This window comes from Pleurodeles waltl, chromosome 5 (assembly GCF_031143425.1).
Source record: "Pleurodeles waltl isolate 20211129_DDA chromosome 5, aPleWal1.hap1.20221129, whole genome shotgun sequence".
NCBI lineage: Eukaryota > Metazoa > Chordata > Amphibia > Caudata > Salamandridae > Pleurodeles > Pleurodeles waltl.
The window spans coordinates 969,913,193-969,935,290 of record NC_090444.1 but is presented as its reverse complement, the minus strand read 5'-3'; the positions used below and the strand labels follow the sequence as shown (position 1 = coordinate 969,935,290).

Below are 22,098 nucleotides of genomic sequence, written 5' to 3'. Positions count from 1 at the left end.
AGACAACTGTATAATAAAATCTGGCATTATTCCAAAACTGCCAACAACACACACAATACACAATAGATACCCTACACAAATTAGGGTTCACAATCAATTACCAGAGATAACACCTTCAGCCAGCGCAAATTCAACTATATCTAGGAGCAATTCTAAAGACTCGGTCTACCCAAATCCACAACGGAGACGAGCGTTTCACTCCCTAATATCCCAATTGCAAGCCAAATCAAACTTACACAGTAAGATTTGTCATGAAACTATTGGGAATGATGCAATCATGCATCTCAATAGTGCCAAATGCACGTCTGCAGCACTACATGCCAAGAACAATGTACACTGGTTAAGTGACATTTTCCATATATATATACAGTATATATGTTCGATGGCATGTGTAGCAGCAGATACACATGCTGTGCACATCCCGCCATCTGGTGTTGGGCTCGGAGTGTTACAAGTTGTTTTTCTTCGAAGAAGTCTTTTCAAGTCACGAGACCGAGGGACTCTTCCCATTTCGGCTCCATTGCGCATGGGCGTCGACTCCATCTTAGATTGTTTTTTTTCCGCCATCGGGTTCGGACGTGTTCCTTTTCGCTCCGTGTTTCGGGTCGGAAAGTTATTTAAAATCTCTGAAAAATCGTCTGCATTGCTTGCGTTCGGTATCGGGTTAGTTACAACAGATCGACACCGACTTTTGAAGAGCTCCGGTGGCCCTTTGGTTTTTTTTTAAACCCCCGTCGGGGCCTGGTGGCCCGGCCACGTGTCTCTTCAAGGCTGATGGAACGGACCCCATTCCGCTTCTGCCCAAAATGCCATAACAAGTATCCATATACAGATCAGCATCTGGTCTGTAACTTGTGTTTGTCGCCAGAACACAAGGAAGATACTTGTGAAGCCTGTCGAGCGTTTCGGTCCAGGAAGACACTAAGAGACCGAAGAGCAAGGAGACTGCAAATGGCGTCGGCGCCGACAGGACAAGAGCGTTTCGAGGAGGAGGAAGAAACATTCTCCATCCAGGAATCGGACTCGGATGAGATCGATCCCGAAGAAATGCCGAAAACCGTGAGTAAGACGTCGAAACACAAAACTCACGAAAAAACCACTAAAGCCCAGGGGACGCCACCGCCAACAGGCCATGGCTTAACCCGAAAAATAGGTGACCGATCATCGGCACCGAAAAAGGGCACGCTGGGGGCGAAGTCATCCGACTCCTGTCGAGATACCGCCACACAGCAATCTCGGGCTGGAGATAGTAGCTCCGAGCAGGTTCAGCACCGAGATAGCGGCACCGAAATGGGTCGGCACCGAGAGACCACGACGCCGAAAGTAAAGAAGGTTTCGTCGGAACCGAAAAAAGCAGCCGAAAAGGTTTCAATACCAAAACATCCGGCCTCGGAACCGAAAACAAGTTCCTACACTGAGGAACAAGGACTGTCCACACAAATGAAGACACATAGATTTGGACAGGAATTGGAAACAATAGAGCCAGACTATACACAAAGAAGGCTCCATATCCAAAAAGAAACAGGGAAGATCAGTACTCTCCCTCCGATTAAAATGAAACGCAAACTTGCCTTTCAGGGAAAAGACAAGCAGCCACAGGCAAAGGTGGCTAAACAAGTAACCCCGCCACCATCTCCACAATGCTCTCCGCAACCATCACTTGTAGCCACTCCACCAATGATGCAATCCCCAACTCATACAGGAATGAGTCAAGATGACCCTGACGCATGGGACCTTTATGACGCACCAGTGTCAGATAATAGTCCTGAATGTTATCCAGCTAGACCGTCGCCACCAGAGGATAGTACAGCCTACGCACAGGTGGTGTTGAGAGCAGCGGCATTTCATAATGTCAGCCTGCATGCTGAGCCCATTGAAGACGACTTTCTTTTTAACACACTGTTGTCCACACACAGCCAGTATCAAAGTCTTCCTATGCTACCCGGAATGCTGAAACACTCCAAACAAGTGTTTGAAGAGCCTGTGAAAGGAAGGGCCATTACTCCAAGAGTGGAGAAAAAATATAAACCGCCACCAACAGACCCCGTGTACATCACACAACAGCTAACACCGGACTCAGTTGTAGTAGGGGCAGCGTGCAAAAGAGTGAACTCACATACTTCAGGAGATGCACCACCTCCAGATAAAGAAAGTAGAAAATTCGAAGCAGCAGGCAAAAGGGTGGCGGCACAGGCAGCAAACCAGTGGCGTATTGCCAATTCACAGGCTTTGTTGGCCAGATACGATAGGGCCCATTGGGACGAAATGCAACACTTTATAGAACATTTGCCCAAGGAGTTCCAAAAGAGAGCGCAGCAAGTAGTAGAAGAAGGACAGAGTATCTCCAACAATCAGATACGGTCAGCAATAGATGCTGCAGGCACAGCTGCTTGAACTGTCAACACAGCAGTAACAATAAGGAGACATGCATGGCTCCGTACATCAGGATTTAAACCAGAAATACAGCAAGCTGTGCTGAATATGCCATTCAACGGACAGCAGTTGTTTGGGCCGGAGGTGGACACTGCGATCGAAAAACTTTCAAAAAGACACTGACACGGCCAAAGCCATTGGCGCACTCTACTCCCCACAGGGCAGAGGCACATTTCGAAAAACACAGTTTAGAGGGGGGTTTTGAGGACAAAGCACAAAACCCACAACCTCACAAACAAGACCCACTTACCAGAGCCAGTATCAGCGGGGAAGTTTTCGGGGACAATATAGAGGGGGACAATTCCAAAAGAATAGAGGAAAGTTCCAAAGTCCCAAAACTCCTCAAAACAAACAGTGACTTCCAAGTCACACATCCCCAACACATAACATCTGTGGGGGGGAGACTAACCAAATTTTACAAACATTGGGAGGAAATAACAACAGACACTTGGGTCCTAGCAATTATCCAGCATGGTTATAGCATAGAATTTCTAAAATTCCCTCCAAACGTCCCACCGAAAACACATAATATGTCAAAACAACATATAGATCTTCTAGGACTAGAGGTTCAGGCATTGCTACTAAAAGAAGCAATAGAATTAGTACCAAAACACCAGAAAGGAACAGGAGTTTACTCTCTGTACTTTCTCATACCCAAAAAAGACAAGAGTCTGAGACCTATATTAGATCTCCGAACATTAAATACCTACATCAAATCAGATCACTTTCACATGGTGACATTACAAGACATAATTCCACTACTCAAACAACAAGACTACATGACAACACTAGACCTAAAGGATGCATATTTCCATATACCGATACATCCTTCACACAGAAAGTACTTAAGGTTTGTATTCCAAGGGCTACATTACCAATTCAAGGGGTTGCCATTCGGAATAACAACTGCGCCAAGAGTTTTTACAAAGTGCCTGGCAGTCGTAGCTGCACATATCAGAAGGCAGCAAATACATGTGTTCCCGTACCTAGACGATTGGTTAATCAAAACCAACACGCTAGAAAAATGTTCACAACACACAAAGTATGTCATAGAAACCCTCCACAAACTAGGTTTCTCAATCAACTACACAAAGTCACACCTTATACTGTGTCAAACACAGCAATACTTAGGGGGACAATCAACACAGCAAAAGGGATTGCCACTCCAAGTCCACAAAGGGTTCAGGCATTTCACAATGTAATACAGGCCATGTATCCAAAACAAAAAATACAAGTCAAAATGGTGATGAAACTCCTAGGCATGATGTCCTCATGCATAGCCATTGTCCCAAACGCAAGGTTGCACATGCGGCCCTTACAACAGTGCCTAGCATCACAGTGGTCACAGGCACAGGGTCAACTTCTAGATCTGGTGTTGGTAGACCGCCAAACATACACCTCGCTTCAATGGTGGAACAGTATAAATTTAAATAAAGGGCGGCCTTTCCAAGACCCAGTGCCACAATATGTAATAACGACAGATGCCTCCATGATAGGGTGGGGAGCACACCTCAAACAATACAGCATCCAAGGACAATGGGACACTCACCAAAAACAGTTTCACATAAATCACTTAGAACTATTGGCAGTATTTCTAGCGCTGAAAGCATTTCAACCCATAATAAGCCACAAACACATTCTTGTCAAAACAGACAACATGACAACGATGTATTACCTAAACAAACAGGGAGGGACACACTCAACACAGTTGTGTCTCCTGGCACAAAGAATATGGCATTGGGCGATTCACAACCACATTCGCCTAATAGCACAATTTATTCCAGGAATTCAGAATCAGTTAGCAGACAATCTCTCTCGGGATCACCAACAGATCCACGAATGGGAGATTCACCCCCAAATACTGAATACTTACTTCCAGAGTTGGGGAACACCACAAATAGATCTATTTGCAACAAAGGAAAATGCAAAATGCCAAAACTTCGCATCCAGGTACCCACAAGATCAGTCTCAGGGCAATGCGTTATGGATGAGTTGGTCAGGGATATTTGCTTACGCTTTTCCCCCTCTCCCACTCCTTCCATATCTAGTAAACAAGTTGAGTCAAAACAAACTCAAACTCCTACTAATAGCACCAACATGGGCAAGACAACCTTGGTACACAACACTACTAGACCTTTCAGTAGTGCCTCATGTCAAACTACCAAACATACCAGATCTGTTAACGCAATACAAACAACAGATCAGACACCCAAATCCAGTATCGCTGAATCTAGCAATCTGGCTCCTGAAGTCCTAGAGTTCAGACACTTAGACCTTACACATGAATGTATGGAGGTCATAAAACAAGCTAGGAAACCTACCACTAGACATTGCTATGCAAATAAGTGGAAAAGATTTGTTTATCACTGCCATAATAATCGAATTCAACCCTTACACGCATCTGCCAAAGACATCGTAGGATACTTACTACATTTGCAAAAGTGAAAGCTAGCTTTTTCTTCCATTAAGATACCTCTTACAGCAATTTCAGCTTACCTGCAAATTACGCACTCAACTTCTCTATTTAGGATACCAGTCATAAAAGCATTTATGGAAGGTCTAAAGAGAATTATACCACCAAGAACACCACCAGTTCCTTCATGGAACCTCAACATTGTCTTAACACGACTCATGGGTCCACCTTTTGAGCCCATGCACTCTTGTGAAATGCAATACTTAACATGGAAAGTTGCATTTTTAATTGCCATCACATCTTTAAGAAGAGTAAGTGAGATTCAACCATTTACCATACAAGAACCATTTATTCAAATACACAAGCATAAAGTAGTTCTACGGACAAATCCTAAATTTTTACCAAAAGTCATATCACCGTTCCACTTAAATCAAACAGTACAATTACCAGTGTTCTTCCCACAGCCAGACTCTGTAGCTGAAAGAGCACTACATACATTAGACATCAAAAGAGCGTTAATGTACTACATTGACAGAACAAAATTAATTCGAAAAACAAAACAATAATTTATTGCTTTCCAAAAACCTCATACAGGAAATCCAATTTCTAAACAAGGCATTGCTAGATGGATAGTTAAGTGCATTCAAACCTGTTATCTTAAAGCAAAAAGAGATCTGCCTATTACACCAAAGGCACACTCAACTAGAAAGAAAGGTGCTACCATGGCCTTTCTAGGAAATATTCCAATGACCGAAATATGTAAGGCAGCTACATGGTCTACGCCTCATACATTTACCAAACACTACTGTGTAGATGTGCTAACGGCACAACAAGCCACAGTAGGCCAAGCAGTACTACGAACATTGTTTCAAACAACTTCAACTCCTACAGGCTGAACCACCGCTTTTCGGGAGATAACTGCTTACTAGTCTATGCACAGCACGTGTATCTGCAGCTACACATGCCATCGAACAGAAAATGTCACTTACCCAGTGTACATCTGTTCGTGGCATTAGTCGCTGCAGATTCACATGCGCCCACCCGCCTCCCCGGGAGCCTGTAGCCGTTTAGAAGTTGATCTTGAACATCTGTATATTTGTAAATATATTACTTTAAACTACATTATGTACATTACTCCATTGCATGGGCACTATTACTAGCATACACAACTCCTACCTTACCCTCTGCGGGGGAAAACAATCTAAGATGGAGTCGACGCCCATGCGCAATGGAGCCGAAATGGGAAGAGTCCCTCGGTCTCCTGACTCTAAAAGACTTCTTCGAAGAAAAACAACTTGTAACACTCCGAGCCCAACACCAGATGGCGGGATGTGCACAGAATGTGAATCTGCAGCGACTAATGCCACGAACAGATGTACACTGGGTAAGTGACATTTTCCATATATATATATATATATATATATATATATATATATGTTCGATGGCATGCGTAGCTGCAGATACACATGCTGTGCATATATCGCCATCTAGTGTTGGGCTCGGAGTGTTACAAGTTGTTTTTCTTTGAAAAAGCTTTTTTTGAGTCACTGGATCGAGTGACTTCTCCTCTCGGTGATAGTGCATATGGGCATCGACTCATTTGTTAGATTGTTTACTTTCCGCCGTCTGGTTCGGACGTTTTCCCTCTTGCTCCGGTACTTTCAGTTTGGTACTATCTGAACTTCTCTGTCATTTAGCTTGCTGTCGGTATAGTTTCGATTGCGGTTTCCCACTGCACTCAATCCGATTGTAGCGCCAGGATCGATTAAACGCCCTTTCGGGTGCCTGTGCCCTTCTTAGGCCTCTTCGGGCCTACTGCGTCACAGGCTCATGGATCGGACTCCATTCCGATTCTGTCCTCGGTGCCATGCCAAGTTCCCCTACACCGACCAGCATTCGGTGTGTAACCTCTGCCTTTCTCCAGACCACCGAGAAGAATGCTGCGAGGCATGTGGGTCTTTTAGATCAAAGACATTACGAGATCGGAGAGCAAGGCAGTTGGAGATGCCGTTGAAATCCACAGAGCCCACGCTAGACATCCTTGGTGAAAAACAGGCTCAGACGGCAGTCTCCATTCGATATTCGGACTCTGACCGGGATTCAGAGGAGGACAGCCAGGCACTCCCTGTGGCGCAGTATATGAGTACACCAGCCCCTACCCATCAAACTAAAAGACCATACAAGGCCTTTGGGGACACCACTGCTTGTAAGCCGTGGTTCCACCCGAAAACCTGAACTCCTCGACCGACCCGCTGGTTCAGCAGCAAAGAAGGCCAAACTCACCCCCAGCAACAGACTGCCACGCCTGTTTCAGCGTCGAGTCGAAAGGTGGAGGATTCCACTTCTGAACTGAGTCGGCTTCCAAGTACATTGGAACCAAAAAATCCACGCTCCTCTTCGGAGCCGAGACATCAAAGTCCATCTTCAGAGCCGAAAAAAAGTTTTTCATCTACTCAAACAGTTTTTTCAGCCAGTACGAAGCATACTGCCACCAAACTTTCGGAACATTCTCGAAAAGGCAAAAAACATGCTTCATCGTTAGAACAAGAGGGGGGTGAGTTGGACATTAGACCCATTCTTGAGGTCATGGACCAGAAACAAAGGAGGATTCAAATCCAGAAACAGACTGGAAATATTATTGCCTCTCCTCCTTTATTGACAAAAAATAAATTAGCATTCCAGGAGAGTTTGAATGCTGGACCTTCACCAGCGAAAATATTTAGGCATAAGGAAAAGCCAACGACTATTCAGCTTTCTCTTCCACATTCGCCTTACCTTTCCTCTTCTCCACCACCTCCTACTCCATCACCACCAACTTTACCCACACAATCTCATGCTTCTTCACATGAGGACTATATGGGTAATAGCATTTATAACATGGATCCATGGGACATGTATGACTCTGATCCAATCCCACGTAATGATCCTGCAGTGTATCCCACAAGACCATCTTCACCTGAGGATACCACAACATATAACCAGGTCATTTGCTGGGCAGCAGCATATTATAGTGTGCAGATGCACTCTGAACCATTCGAAGATGATTTTCTTTTTAACGCTCTTTGCTCAAAACACAAACAATACCAATGTTTGCCAATGCTGCCTGGTATGCTCAAACACGCAGATGAAATTTTTAAAGAGCCAGTCAAAGACAGGGTGTTAATACCTAGAATTGACAAGAAATATAAACCAGCACCAACAGACCCAGTTTTCATTTCTCAACAGTTACCACCAGACACAATTGTAGTCAGTACAGCCAGAAAACACACTAGCATCCAGATCACAGGGGACACTCCTCCCCCTGATAAAGAAAGCTGCAAGTTTGACGCAGCAGGTGAAAGGGTGGCCACCCAGGCTGCGAATCACTGGCATATTGCTAATTCACAAGTCCTTTTAGCTAGCTACGACAGGGCACATTGGGATGAGATTCAGGAGTTCCTGTAATACCTCCCAGAGGAACACCAGAAAAGGGCGCAGCAGTTAGTGGAAGAGGGGCGGGGCAAACCATTGCTAATTACCAGATCAGGTCAGCATTACACAGCAGCTAGAGGCATAAACACTAGCATTACAATTAGAAGGCATGCTTGGTTGAGGTCCTCAGGCTTTAAGCTTGAAATACAACAAGCGGGCCTATGTCTTTTAATAAGCAGTAACTATTTCGACTGGAAGTGGACACAACGATTGAAAAATTTAAAAAGGACACAGGATCAGCAAAAGCCATAGGAACCCTTTATACAACACCTTTTCGGGGCTCATTTCGCAAACCTCAATTTAGAGGATGTTTTAAACCACAAGTTTCAGATGCCTCTACGTCCCAGCAAAAACAGGGAAGACAATATTTTCCCAGGGGATCTTTCAGGGGCTCCTATAGAGCAAAGAATTTTAGATCCAGAGGTAAATCTCCTGCCACAAGAGGTGCTTCTACCTCATCGAAGCAGTGACTTCCCCTGCATTCCCAAACAGCATACAGCTCTTGTGAGAGGAAAACTGCAATATTTCCATCCTCACTGGCAACAAATTACAACAGATCAATGGGTACTGTCAATTATCCGCAATAGTTATTGCCTAGAACTCATTTCCACTCCACCAAACATTTCACTCCGATCACACCGGCTTTCTCTCAAGCACATTGCTCTGTTGAAACAAGAGGTAGAATCTCTTCTACTCAAAGGTGCAATAGAGATAGTTCCCATCAGTCAACAAGGTACAGGGGTGTATATTCTCTATACTTCCTCATTCCCAAAAAGAATGGCACTCTCAGACCCATTCTAGATCTCAGACCACTAAATCTATATATCCTGTCAGAACACCTTCACATGGTAACTCTGCAGGACGTCATTCCACTACTACAAAAACAAGATTACATGACTGCTTTACACCTCAAAATGCATATTTCCATATACCCATTCATCCAGCTCACAGAAAATACCTCAGGTTTGGCATAGCAGGAAAACATTACCAGTTCAAAGTTTTGCCATTTGGCATAACAACAGCTCCAAGAGTGTTCACAAAATGTCTAGCAGTAGTAGTAGCCTACCTAAGACAACACATACATGTCTTTCCATATCTAGACGATTGGCTAATAAAATCAAGCAGTTTTATACAATGTCAACAACACACTCAGTATGTAATAGAAATACTGCATACACCAGGATTCACTCTAAAGTCACACTTTCAACCAGCACAGGAACAACCTTACGTAGGTGCTATTCTAAATACTCCAAAAGCCCAGGCATATCCAAATACACAAAGGATACAAGCTTTCCGAAATCTCATCCCACATATCCAACCAATTCCACATGACACTGTAAGATTTATCATGAAAAATCTAGGGATTATGGCATCTTGCATAGCCATAGTTCCACATGCAAGACTAAACATGAGGCCTTTACAACAATGCCTCTCACAACAATGGTCTCAGGCACACGGTCAGCTTCAAGATCTAGTGCTGATGGACCGCCATACGCAGACGTCCCTTCAATGGTGGAATCTCAGCAATCTAATGAGGGGGCAGTCATTTCAAGACCCTGTACCTCAGACCATAATACCAACAGATGCATTGATGATAGGATTGTTGAGATGAGCTCCCCAACCTATCATTCAAGGGAAATGGGATCCCAAACAGAAACAATTTCACATAAACTACAAGGAATTATTGGCTGTGTTTCTTGCCCTAAAAGTGTTTCAACCTCTTCTCAAACAGAAGACTGTTCTGATAAAAACAGACAAAATGACGACCATGTATTACCTCTAAAAACAGGGTGGGACACATTCATCTCAACTGTCTCTGCTAGCCCAGACAATATGGAAATAGGCAATTCACAATCACATTAATCTATTAGCAGAATACATTCCAGGAATAGACAATCAGTTAGCGGATCTCCTAAGCAGGATTTGCCAACAAACTCACGAATGGGAGATTCACTCCCAAGTACTTCAAAAGTACTTTCAAAAGTGGGGGACACCAGAAATAGACCTATTCGCAACAAGCAAAAATGCAAAATGCCATAACTTCGCATCCAGACACCCACATCCGCTATCCAAGGGCAATGCCCTATGGATCAATTGGTCAGGGATATTTGCTTACGGTTTTCCCCTTCTCCCACTCCTTCCCTTTCTGGTAAACAAACTACGTCAGACATCTCTTACCATGATACTCCGAGCCCCAACATGGGCACATCAACATCGGTACACAACACTCCTAGACCTGTCTGTAGTACCTCATTCCAAACTACCAAACAGACCAGATTTGTTAACACAGAACAAAGGTCAAATCAGGCACCCAAATCCCAATACTCTCAACTTAACGATTTGGCGCCTGAAATCATAGAATTTGGTTATCTAAAACTTCCATCAGAATGTATGGAAGTGCTTAAACAAGCACGTAAACCTACTACCAGACAATGTTATGCTAACAAATGGAAAAGATTTGTTTACTACTGTCAATCTAAAGATACTGATCCACTTACAGCTTCTATACAAGATATTGTATCCCACCTACTTCATTTACAAAATTAAAATTTAGCTTTCTCATCCATCAAAATTCACCTTACTGCAATATCTGCATATTTACAAAATATTTAACATACTTCTCTATTCAGAGTCCCTGTTATTAAAGCTTTCATGGAAGAATTAAAACACATTATTCCACCTAGGACACCACCTGTTCCTTCATGGAATCTAAATATTGTACTTACCAGACTTATGGGCCCACCTTTTGAACCCATGCACTCTTGTCAAATTCAATTCTTAACATGGAAGGTTGCCTTCCTTGTAGCTATTACTTCATTAAGAAGAGTTAGTGAAATACAAGCCCTCACTATTGAGGAACCTTTTTTCCAAGTACACAAACACAAAGTTGTACTTAGGACAAATCCAAAATTTCTACCATAGGTAGTATCTTCTTTTCACATCAGCCAAACAGTGGAGTTGCCAATCTTCTTTCCACAGCCAGACTCAGTTGCAGAAAGAGCTCTTCATACTCCAGATCTCATAATAGCTCTTATGTACTATATAAATAGAACTAAAGACTTTAGAAAAACAAAACAATGTTTTGTTGCTTTTCAACAACCACTTAAAGGCAATCCTATATCTAAACAAGGCTTAATAAGATGGATTGTTAGATGCATACAAACATGCTATATCAAGGCAAAAAGACAACTTTTAATCACTCCTAGAGCACATTCTACAAGAAAGAAAGGTGCGTTAATGGCATTTTTAGGAAACATACCAATGGCAAATATATGCAAAGTTGCCACATGATCTACTCCTCATACCTTTACTAAACACTATTGTGTTTGTTTTCTCAAAGCAACAGGCCACTGTAGGCCAAGCTGTCTTAAGAACACTATTTCAACAACTTCAACTCCTACAGGCTAGCCACCGCAATTTTTTGGGAAGACTAACTTCTTTGTAGTCTATGCATAGCATGTGTATCTGCAGCTACACATGCCATCAAACGGAAAATGTCACTTACCCAGTGTACATCTGTTTGTGGCATGTAGTGCTGCAGATTCACATGCACCCTCCCTCCTCCCCAGAAGCCTGTAGTCATTTAAGTTTAGAAAATAATGAGTGCACTGTTGCAGAATGTAGAGGGTATCAACCCCTCTCGAAGGCACACACACAATCAGAAGCTAAAGCCCTCATGCATCATCATCGGGCTCTTCTTCACGTCAGACTGGCACTGCAATGTCTGATGGGGTCCTACATGGCACCATCTAGCCATTAAAAAGTTGTTTGTGTCTCAGTACCAAGGATCTCAGGTTACTAAGAAACAGCTGGAGAGATACAAAATACTAATTAAAATTGGCTCGGGTACCTCCTCAGTGTGAGAAGATGTTTAATAAACGAGCGAGGACCCGGTCAAGATTAAAAACACAAAAAAAAGTTAAGGGGAAATGATGATCCCACACTTTACATGCTCAAAGAGTAAAGCACACTGACTTCGAGAGGGGTTGATAACATTCTACATTCTGGAACTGTGCACTCATTATTTTCCATACTGTGTATTGGGAGATTGTACACTGGTTCAGTCAATCTCCCAGTCCCCCCTTTTTTTCGTCATTTAAGTTTATCATTTGTACATATGTAGATACATTTACACTTGTATGGACATCTCTTTATATTCTTATACTCTATCACTCCTTCCTTCACCCTTTGCGGGAAAACAATCTAACAATGGAGTCGATGCCCATGCGCACTGTAACCGAGAGGAGGAGTCACTCGATCCTGTGACTCCGAAAAGACTTCTTCGAAGAAAAATAACTTGTAACACTCCGAGCCCAACACTAGATGTCGGAAGAGCTATGCATAGCATGTGAATCTGCAGCACTTCATGGCATGAACAAATGTACAGTGGGAAGTGACATTTTCCATATATATGTATATATATATATATATATATATATATATATATATTTTAATTTTACAGCAGATCTGACCCTAAAATTAGAAAAAAACAATGCTTTTTAGCCCTTGGGGGTTAAACCACTAGAGCTGCGACTCGGCTTCAGCTGAGTCCCAAGAGGGCTGACAACACTTCTGTTGTTGAAGTGTTATCAGCCAATCAGATCTCTGCAAAGGGTCGGGAGGGGTCGCAAATCTTTTACGTCCCTTACATACAAATTTGGGTTATCCTAAATTTCTCAAAAACTACTGAACGGATTTACACCAAATACAAAAAGGGCTCTTTCTGGACCAAGAGCTACCTTTCTGTCAAATTTGGTGTAATTCCGTCCACTGGTTTTTGCGCTATCGCTGTTCAATTTTTCTTATGGGAATTAACGTAGGGAAATCTATAAATTTATCCACCCTTTATCCCGGCCCCCACTTGACAGATCACCCTGAAATTTTCCAGACAGCAGCTCACGTGACTGTTGACTTTTTGGGGGAAAATGTTGTAAAGATTTGTCAAGCGACACCATGGATATAGGCAAGCAAAAAACATAGTTTTCTATAGAAACTAGATCCTAACTATACATATATATATATATATAATCGATTATTTCGATAATTTTGTCGATTAAGTCTTGCGAGTGATCCCCATTTACAAGTGTCAATTGTGGCAAACTCTGGTCCTTAAACCAGCAATGCCAAAAAAGTGTCACTTTGCTTTAAGGATACCTGCCACTTTGCGCAGCACATGCTTTGCCAAGGTGAAAAGCTATTAATCCCCAGTTTCCACAATGTTATGACTGCTTTTTTGTCCAAATTTACACCATCTTCCTTTACGTTTGATAGACAGTTGTAGGCTTGTTCTTTTTGTCTACCGTTTGCAGTTATATATAGCGCAAACTCCACCAGAAGGTATTGGAGCATTTTACATGATCACCAGTTGCAATACAAAAGGTCATATTTTTTTAGGCACGGGAAGAGGAAGTGATTTAACCAGGATGATAAACCGTCGCCGAGACTTGAATCTGGTTTCCAAGTTCTAAAGTGGCAGCCCTGGCTGTAGGGCCACATCCTCTTTTGGTTTCTTTTGCAGATTTTGTGCATGCATACATGCTGCTCTTCAAACCCTTATCTGCTGAATGGCTTTTAGCACCTTCATTCCCACTGCCTTCTACAATGGCGCTATGATTCCAGCAGGCCATACCAAGTATTCATATAATGCTAAGCATGCCCACATTGGAATCAGCAACCCTGCCTGCCTCCCTGTGACTCGGGTTGATCGTTGCCCCACTGCAGGATTGTTAGTCAGAGCATAAGAGCAAGGGTTATATCTACTACGCATGGCACAACAGGTGCTCTGGCACCAGGACCCAAGACTGTGAGGGGCCCTGTGCAACCTGATCATGGGTGTTTTCTTACTCCTCGTCATGTTACTAGTGGGCTCAGTTTCAGGATTCTTCTTAGGGACATATTGCAGGGTGGTTGCTGAAGGCTGAAATCGGGAGTTGCTTTGCCTGGTGGTATGAAGCACACCCCATTTCACATTTTTTAATTTTATTCCCAAAATCCTTTTGCAAGCAGGCTGATGCTTTCGAATGATCATCAGTTGTAATGATAATAATGAGCTAAAGATCAGGATACATCACAGACACGTTGTCATGTTTTTTTGTATTGATTAACATTCCACAAATTTGATTTGTGGCGTGTATATTCATAGGTAAAACAATGTAAAAAGAAGAAAAAAAACTATGTACAGTAATGCTTTCAGAAACTCTTTGCTAAAGAAAAAAATAGTTTTAAAAAAAATCAAAATTAAAGATATTATTTGACTTGTTAATAATAAATGTTTCTTTTTTGCCTCCTAGGACTTGATAAATCTGTAATAAAGACATTGATTGGCATGGACTTGGACAAGATTAATCTTGACTTAATTGAGGCTTTATTGGAGTGGATTGTGGATGGAACTCACTCATACCCGCCAGGTATTACAACTATGAGACAAGATCCGAACTGCAAAGATGAAGTAGGGGTTATGGCACTGCAAAACTATTTTGTTGGTCACAGACTTGTAATAACACTCAACTATTTTCTTTCAAGTTAATATCTTAGTAATATCTTTTCTGGTCCTGGATAGAAACAATTTCTCATACTTAAAAAGGCTTTTGACTTCACCTCTTCCTTCTACTACGTAATTTGGCTTATTTTCATTTATGTGAGGCTCACCCTCTTTTGATGAGGTACAGAGCTTTCCCTTACGGAAGTCTTTCAACTGTCTCCATTCCTCCTTCTCCTCCTCACATCATTCACTCTTATATTCCCACCTGTGCTGCATACAATATTTTGAAACGCTCCCCTTCCTTGTAAAAAAGGGGGAGAATCTGCATGGTTGTGCCACTTCCCTTGCCAGCCTCTGTTTCACATAAGTATTCCTGCTGATGAGTCTCTAAAGATGACCATTCTTTCTCCAGGGCTCCTCTGTATCCCAGCCTCTAGGCCCTAAAGCTGCAAGGAAAGGCAAAGTTGGGCTCCTTAACAACCAGTTTCAGTGTGGAGGAGTGGTGGCACCAGGATCTGGGCTTTGCGGCATCCAAGGCCATATCGGAGTCCAAAATCATCAAGTGACGAAGCAGAGCCCACATGAGTGACCCTACTGTGTCAGGTCACAGCTGTGGAGTATATCTGTGGCTACCACATGGTACCTTGAGGTAATCCATTGCCCGGTAAAGGAACCAGACTTTGGTGGTGGACCCTACTGAGTACAGCAGAAATGCAGCAAAATGCGAAGCAGCCGTTGCCACAAAGGGACACAGCTAAGGGGAAGTTTAGCACTTGAATTAACACTTTTCTCTAGCAAAGTGACAACATAACACTGAGCACTACTACACAGTATTTAGAGGTAGCTGGGGTACATGCCCCCAAAGAGAATAAGAAACATCCAGCCAGAGAAAAGGGGGAATTTTTTACCCCAAGGTCTCAGCCCTTGAGTAGCTACTGCGAAGAAAGCTCTGAGAGTTCCAGAGATCCAGGTTCCAGACTTTGGATGGGTGAATCACAAATTGTGTATACCTTCACCACCTCCCCTTCTAACAGGGACACCTACCTGAAATTGAAAAGAGGAGCATTCATCAGTCTGCTTAGTCTGCCACTTCTCTTTAAGGCTGTTTCTGAAGACCAGCTGTATGGACGGAGATTCCTCCTTCTAGAGCTCCCGGAGTACTGGGTATTTTTCCATCTTGGACCCAGCAGGTGTTGGACTGGGGAAGCTCATCCCTTTAACAATCAAGGCACATCTCTTCTCACATGTATGTGGTGGATAATGCCTCATCCTAATCTTCAGTCTGAGCTTGGAGCCTGTAGGGAGGTGCTCAGCCTGTCTTTGACCAAATCAGTGTGCCTCCTTTTTTCCCAGAGCACTGAAAAATATGTTACCTCTACAGGATCCTACTTTGGGACCAAGTATGTTACTGAATTGTGGGAAACTGGTGGTAGTCTGGATACAAACCTGGTATGTCTTCTAAGTCAGGGGGACCTCCTCCCTTGCCCCCCCGAGCCATTTTACCAAGTACAGATATCATCTTAACAATGTTGAAGTCCTCAGTAACAAGACTTCTTTGTGGCTTGACATGCAACCCTCAAACAGGTAATGCCTTCCATTCGGGTGGGAAGAGTTACCTTTTACAGCGGGTAAGAACAGGGGTTTCAGGACTGTCAGCAAAATTAGCTAACATCAATCAGCATTAAGTGGTTGAAAAGGCTGCGACTAAAACACTTTCTGGATATGGTTTTAGTGACAAGGTGGCATAGCCCACTGTGAAAAAGGAGATTGTTATGTAGGACTTTGATTCTTAACCTGTGGTCTCTTTGAGGGTCAAAATGCCTGCCCAGGGTGTCCGCGTCTGTTTACAAAACTAAATAATATGAGCAGATTAAAAAAGTAAATATATATATATAAAAAATAAAAAAAAATGTAAAGTTTTAAAACTTTGTGTAAAAGTGAAAGAACTGTTTTGCAGGAGTCCCTGTCTTTGAGTAGTGATTCAGTAGGGGTCCACAGAAGTCAAAAGGTTAATAATAATAACAAACCATTTTTAGGGATACAAAACTATCAGTCTCCTTTCATGAACCTATAACTGAAATAAGATGCACTGTTCCAAAAGAATGTACTCCATTCCACCAATTAGGGCAGGGGGGTCTTTTCCCACACCACATGCATTATTCGTACTGGAACAGTAGCCCTCACTCACCATTAGGTGACCTGCTCGCTCCATCATCGAGCCATGCTCCTTTTCAGGCCGGCACTGCAATGCCTGATGGGCCCTACTGACGAGGAGCATGGCCAGATGATAAAGCATGTCTCTTCCCTTCGTGCTGCATGGCGGCTATGGCGCTGACAGCGACCAAGAGGCACAACAGCATGAACTTGATCAGCACGTCACATTGTTCACAGTTACCTAATCAGAGTAATTTCTTGTGGCACTCCCCTTAGAACACTTGAAATTGGTAAATGCTTTACGTAAAACAGAAATCCTCACAGCGAAAGCGGCTCTCCCAGCACCACGGGAGAACCGATATTACAATATTCACTGCACTCTTTGCAGAGCATTACTTTACAAAACATTTTTGCTCATAACTCAGCCTGTGGTGGTCGTAGGGCAATGGGATCACCTCCAAAACATTGACCACAATGTGCTCTTTCTCTCTACACCATCTCTGGGTCCTCAGTCTGTTAGTGGGGATTCCAAAATAATAACCCCTACCACTATTCATTATCTTTTTAAGCTTTCTCCTGGCTGAAACTTATATTTTATGGGCCTTGTTTGTTATATCATTGGGATAGGCCAGCTAGCCTTGAAAGTGTGTAATGCACTACACCCTCTAGGGGCTAAATATAGGGTTACTCTGCATTAATTTTCCCATAATTTTTTCAGGTGGGTATGCTCTTTAAGGGCTGACTGTATGGTTACATGGCAAAACACAAATGATGGACGGAATGCAGAACTAATCAAACATTCACCCCCAGTCACAGATCTGGGTTTAATCCATCGTTCTTTTGCTCACCATGCCACCCCAGTTTAGAACCAGCCATATGCAAATCAGTCTTGGCCCTGTTCCTCATGGGAACAGTGCAGCCGGAACTGCCAGGCCAGGTCCTCCCTGGACCGCAAACAAGCATCCTGGGACCGGTTTCAGAGTTTCACCCTTCATGAGCCAGGCTAGCTTGAATCCAGTGGCATAGTGAGCCCGGGACCCACGTCTGGGCATACCCAGCACACTTATGGCAGCAAAAGCAAAGCAAAACACAAATGATGGACGGAATGCGGAACCAATCAAACATTCACCCCCAGTCACAGATCTGGGTTTAATCCATCGTTCTTTTGCTCACCATGCCACCCCAGTTTAAACCCAGCCATATGCAAATCAGTCTTGACCCTGTTCCTCATGGGAACAGTCCAGCCCGAACTGCCAGGCCAGGTCCTCCCTGTTGATCCTAAAGATGCTCAACAGAATGAAGAGGGAGCCTTGCAGAACTTCTCCCCATAGCCCCCAAGTGGCCCAGAAAGTTCTGGTTCACTGAGCTCCTACTCCTGTCGGACCAACCCCATGTCCGACTCAAACCGATACCAAAATTGTTGACCATGTACCAGGGACAGGTCTGGCATCCAGACCCGACATCCCTACACTTATCAACGTGGCTCACAAATTCAATGAATTCATCATGATAAACATTACACCAGAATACAGGGAAGTTCTTGCCAAAGCAAGAGCAGACACAACCAACAAAACGTAAAAGCTGGGAACGCTTCTGCCTTTGGTCTGTGGATTATAATGTCTAACCTATCACATTAGCGCCAGAGCAAATCCTCCTATATCTACTCTACCTGTCAAGATCCAGCTTGACTTATTCTTACATAGGAGTGCAACTGGCTGCAATTTTCAGCCCTGCCAAGTACCACGCATCAGGCGTTAGAATAATGCATTTTAGTGTAGTGGTCTGTATTACTGCATTAATCACAAATTTTTGGTGCCTTGACCACCTGCGCATTGTAAGGGTGAAGCAGAATGACAGTGACCTTCAGATCTGCATTTAATTTTAACAGTGAGGCCTCCGAGTGCTAATTGAGTGGCAGCTGTGCAGTGGCAGGGCTGTCCTCCAGCAGGGCAGCTCTCAAGGGTTGAGACAGGAACATTGTGAGCCCTGGAGTCAGCCCCCTGGGCTGACCTGCTCTGATTCACACCCACATCGGTCTCCAAGGAGGGGCGCCTCCAGCCCTAACCAGGGCTGTGATTGTAGGGATTAAAATAAAGAGGAGATTAAGGGGCCCGTTGACCTGATCTCTCATGATCGCATGCACACACACCACAGCGAGCTTCCAAGGAAGGCACACGTACAGCCTTCCACTCAGTCTCCTCCGCTGCTGTGCGGGTCTGTCTCACTGTGGAGACTGTGCTGCAAGGTAACTACTGGCCACGAGTGAGGTCTGCACTGTTTTTAATAAAGAAAATACATACAGTGGTACAGTGTTGCATTTAAAGAGGCAGTGAACACTGTTGGTAGCGCTGAGCTGCCCAAGGGAGAGTCTACTGCGTCATATGAGACTGGCGTCTCCGTTGTTTTAGAAAGTTATTGATGATCTAGCACTAGGTATTACACCTAAGGTGCCGCACAGTGTGGGGATCACGTGTGTGTCTCATTAGCATGTGGTCTTGCAACACTTTCTGACTGTTCAGGATAGTATAAGAATCAACCCCTTCGCTGCCAGGCCTTTTCCCCTCCTGTGCCGAGCCTTTTTTTGGCTATTTGGGGCAGTTCGCGCTTAGGCCCTCTTGACTTTTTCTCCACATAAGCTACCCATGCCAAATTTGCGTCTTTTTTTTTCAACATCCTAGGGATTCTAGAGGTACCCAGACTTTGTGGGTTCCCCTGAAGGAGACCAAGAAAGTAGCCAAAATACAGCAAACATTTCCTTCAAAAAAAAAAAATGGGAAAAAAGGGCTTGAGAAGAAGGCTTGTGATTTTTCCCCCGAAAATGGCATCAACAAAGGGTTTGCGGTGGTAGACTCACCATCTTCCCAGCTTTTAGGGAATAGGCAGAGTTGAATTATAAAACCCAATTTTTCAACACAGTTTTGACATTTTACTGGGACATACCTCATTGTTACTATTTTTTGTGCTTTCAGCCTCCTTCCAGTTATGGACAGAAATGCGTGAGTAACCAATGCTGGATCCCAGAAAGATAAACATTTCTGCAAAGTAGACAAAATTCTGAATTCAGCAAGGTGTCGTTTGTGTAGATCCTACAAGTGTTTCCTACAGAAAATAACAGCTGAAATAAAAGAATATTGAAATTGAGGTGAAAAAAAACAGCAGTTTTTTTCCACGTTTTACTCTGTAACTTTTTTCTGCAATGTCAGATTTTTGAAAGCCATATACCGTTACTTCTGCTGGACTCTTCTGGTTGTGGGGATATATAGGGCTTGTAGGTTCACAAGAGCCCAAGGTACACAGAGCAAATAAATGAGCTGCACCTTGCAGTGGGTTTTCATTCTAAAAGGCGTATACAGCAATTAATTTGCTGAAATATAAAATGTGAAAAATAGTTATCAAGATAACCTTTGTATTTCCAAAATGGCCACAAGATAAGGTGTTGAGAAGCAGTGGTTATTTGCACATCTCTGACTTCCTGGGTGCCCATACTAGCATGTAAATTACAGGGCATTTCTCAAATAGACATCTTTTTTACACACTGTCTTACATTTGGAAGGAAAAAATGTAGAGAAATACAAGGGGCAATAACACTTGTTTTACTATTCTGTGTTCCCCCAAGTCTCCAGATAAAAATGTTACATCACTTGCGTGGGTAGGTCTAATGCTTGTGACAGGAAACACAAAATGGACACATCACATTTAAACAAAGAAAACAGAGCTGTTTTTTGCAAAGTGCCTAGCTGTGGATTTTGGCCTCTAGCTCAGCCGGCACCTAGGGAAACCTAGCAAAGCTGCGCAGTTGTGAAAACGAGACACCTAGGAGAATCCAAGATGGGGTTACTTGTGCGGCTCTGACCAGGTTATGTTACCCAGAATCCTTTGCAAACCTCAAAATTTGACTAAAAAAACACTTTTTCCTCTCATTTCGGTGACAGAAAGTTCTGGAATCTGAAAGGAGCCACAAATTTCCTTCCACCCAGCGTTCCCCCAAGTCTCCCCACAAAAATGATACCTCACTTGTGTGGGTGGCCCAGGTGTCTGCAACAGAAAAATGCCAGCAACCTGTAGAGATTGAAGGGATAGCACAGTGAGTTGATAAGCACATATTTTTCTTTCATACATCTTTTAGGCTGACTCTGCTTTGGGGACCCTCGCAAGTGAGGTATCATTTTACTTGGGTGACTGAGGGGAAATTTGTGCTGCAGCGGTGATCCTATAAAGAAAAGGGAGGAAAATATGCTTTTTTAAGCAAATTTTGAGGTTTGCAGAGGAGTCTGGGTAAGAAAATGTTGGGGGATCCAGGCAAGCCACACCACCTTGGACTCATTGGGATGTCTATGTTTAAAAAATGTCTGGGTTTGGTAGGTTTCCCTAGATGAAGGCCGCACCCGGGACCAAAAACATAGGTGCCCCCCCAAACACAGTTAGTTTAGATCATTTTGGTGTCTCCACACACTTATGTGATGTTCCAAACACTAAAATTGTGAAAAGAAACACACTTAGGTTATGTTAAAAAGATCCCTCACCCACCAACCAAGTTGGTGGCATGCTTCATCATCGGTGTCCCACACGAGACACCTAGCGTGTCACAGGTGTGCTGCGACGCCTGATTACAGTGCAGCAGGTTTTGTCATTTTTACCGTGGGTTTGGCACGAGGGTGAGTGATGGTTCAGTGGATCAAATTTTATTAACAAGAGATTTCACAAAAATGAAATGCACTGTTAATAACTGAAAGGCCAAAAAACTGAACCAATGACTCACAGCTCGTGAGCTGTAAAGCCGCGTCAAGGCACCAACCGTTTTACAGTCCATTCACACACCTTTCATACAGGACATGCACAAGCCCATTCACGCCGCCAGCCACAGGCCCACCACATTACAACACTCACATCGACAGACAGTGCCACTCAAAGGCCCATCACTTACATATTCCCACATGCCTGATACAGCAATCACACCAGCTGATGGGAGTGTGTGGACTGGCGTTTGGCTGGCAGTGTGTTGCAGTAGCCAACAGCAAGTCAATATCTACACCGTTAGCCAAGCGCCACTACCCACACAATGGCATCACTTTTTATGTTTTAAAAGCAAAGAAACCACTAATTAAGTAGAAATAATTACAAAACTACAAACACAAAAGCTGTAACT

The 22,098-nt window shown here is 43.4% G+C and overlaps 1 protein-coding gene across 1 annotated transcript in view; it reads left to right on the top strand.

Annotated features, from left to right (window-relative positions):
- Positions 1-22,098, top strand: part of DHX57 (DExH-box helicase 57) — a 531,935-nt gene that overhangs the window by 303,416 nt on the left and 206,421 nt on the right. The window contains exon 13 of the mRNA XM_069235106.1: positions 14,608-14,724. Coding sequence (XP_069091207.1) covers positions 14,608-14,724 — 117 coding nt within the window. The remainder of the gene's footprint in view (positions 1-14,607; positions 14,725-22,098) is intronic.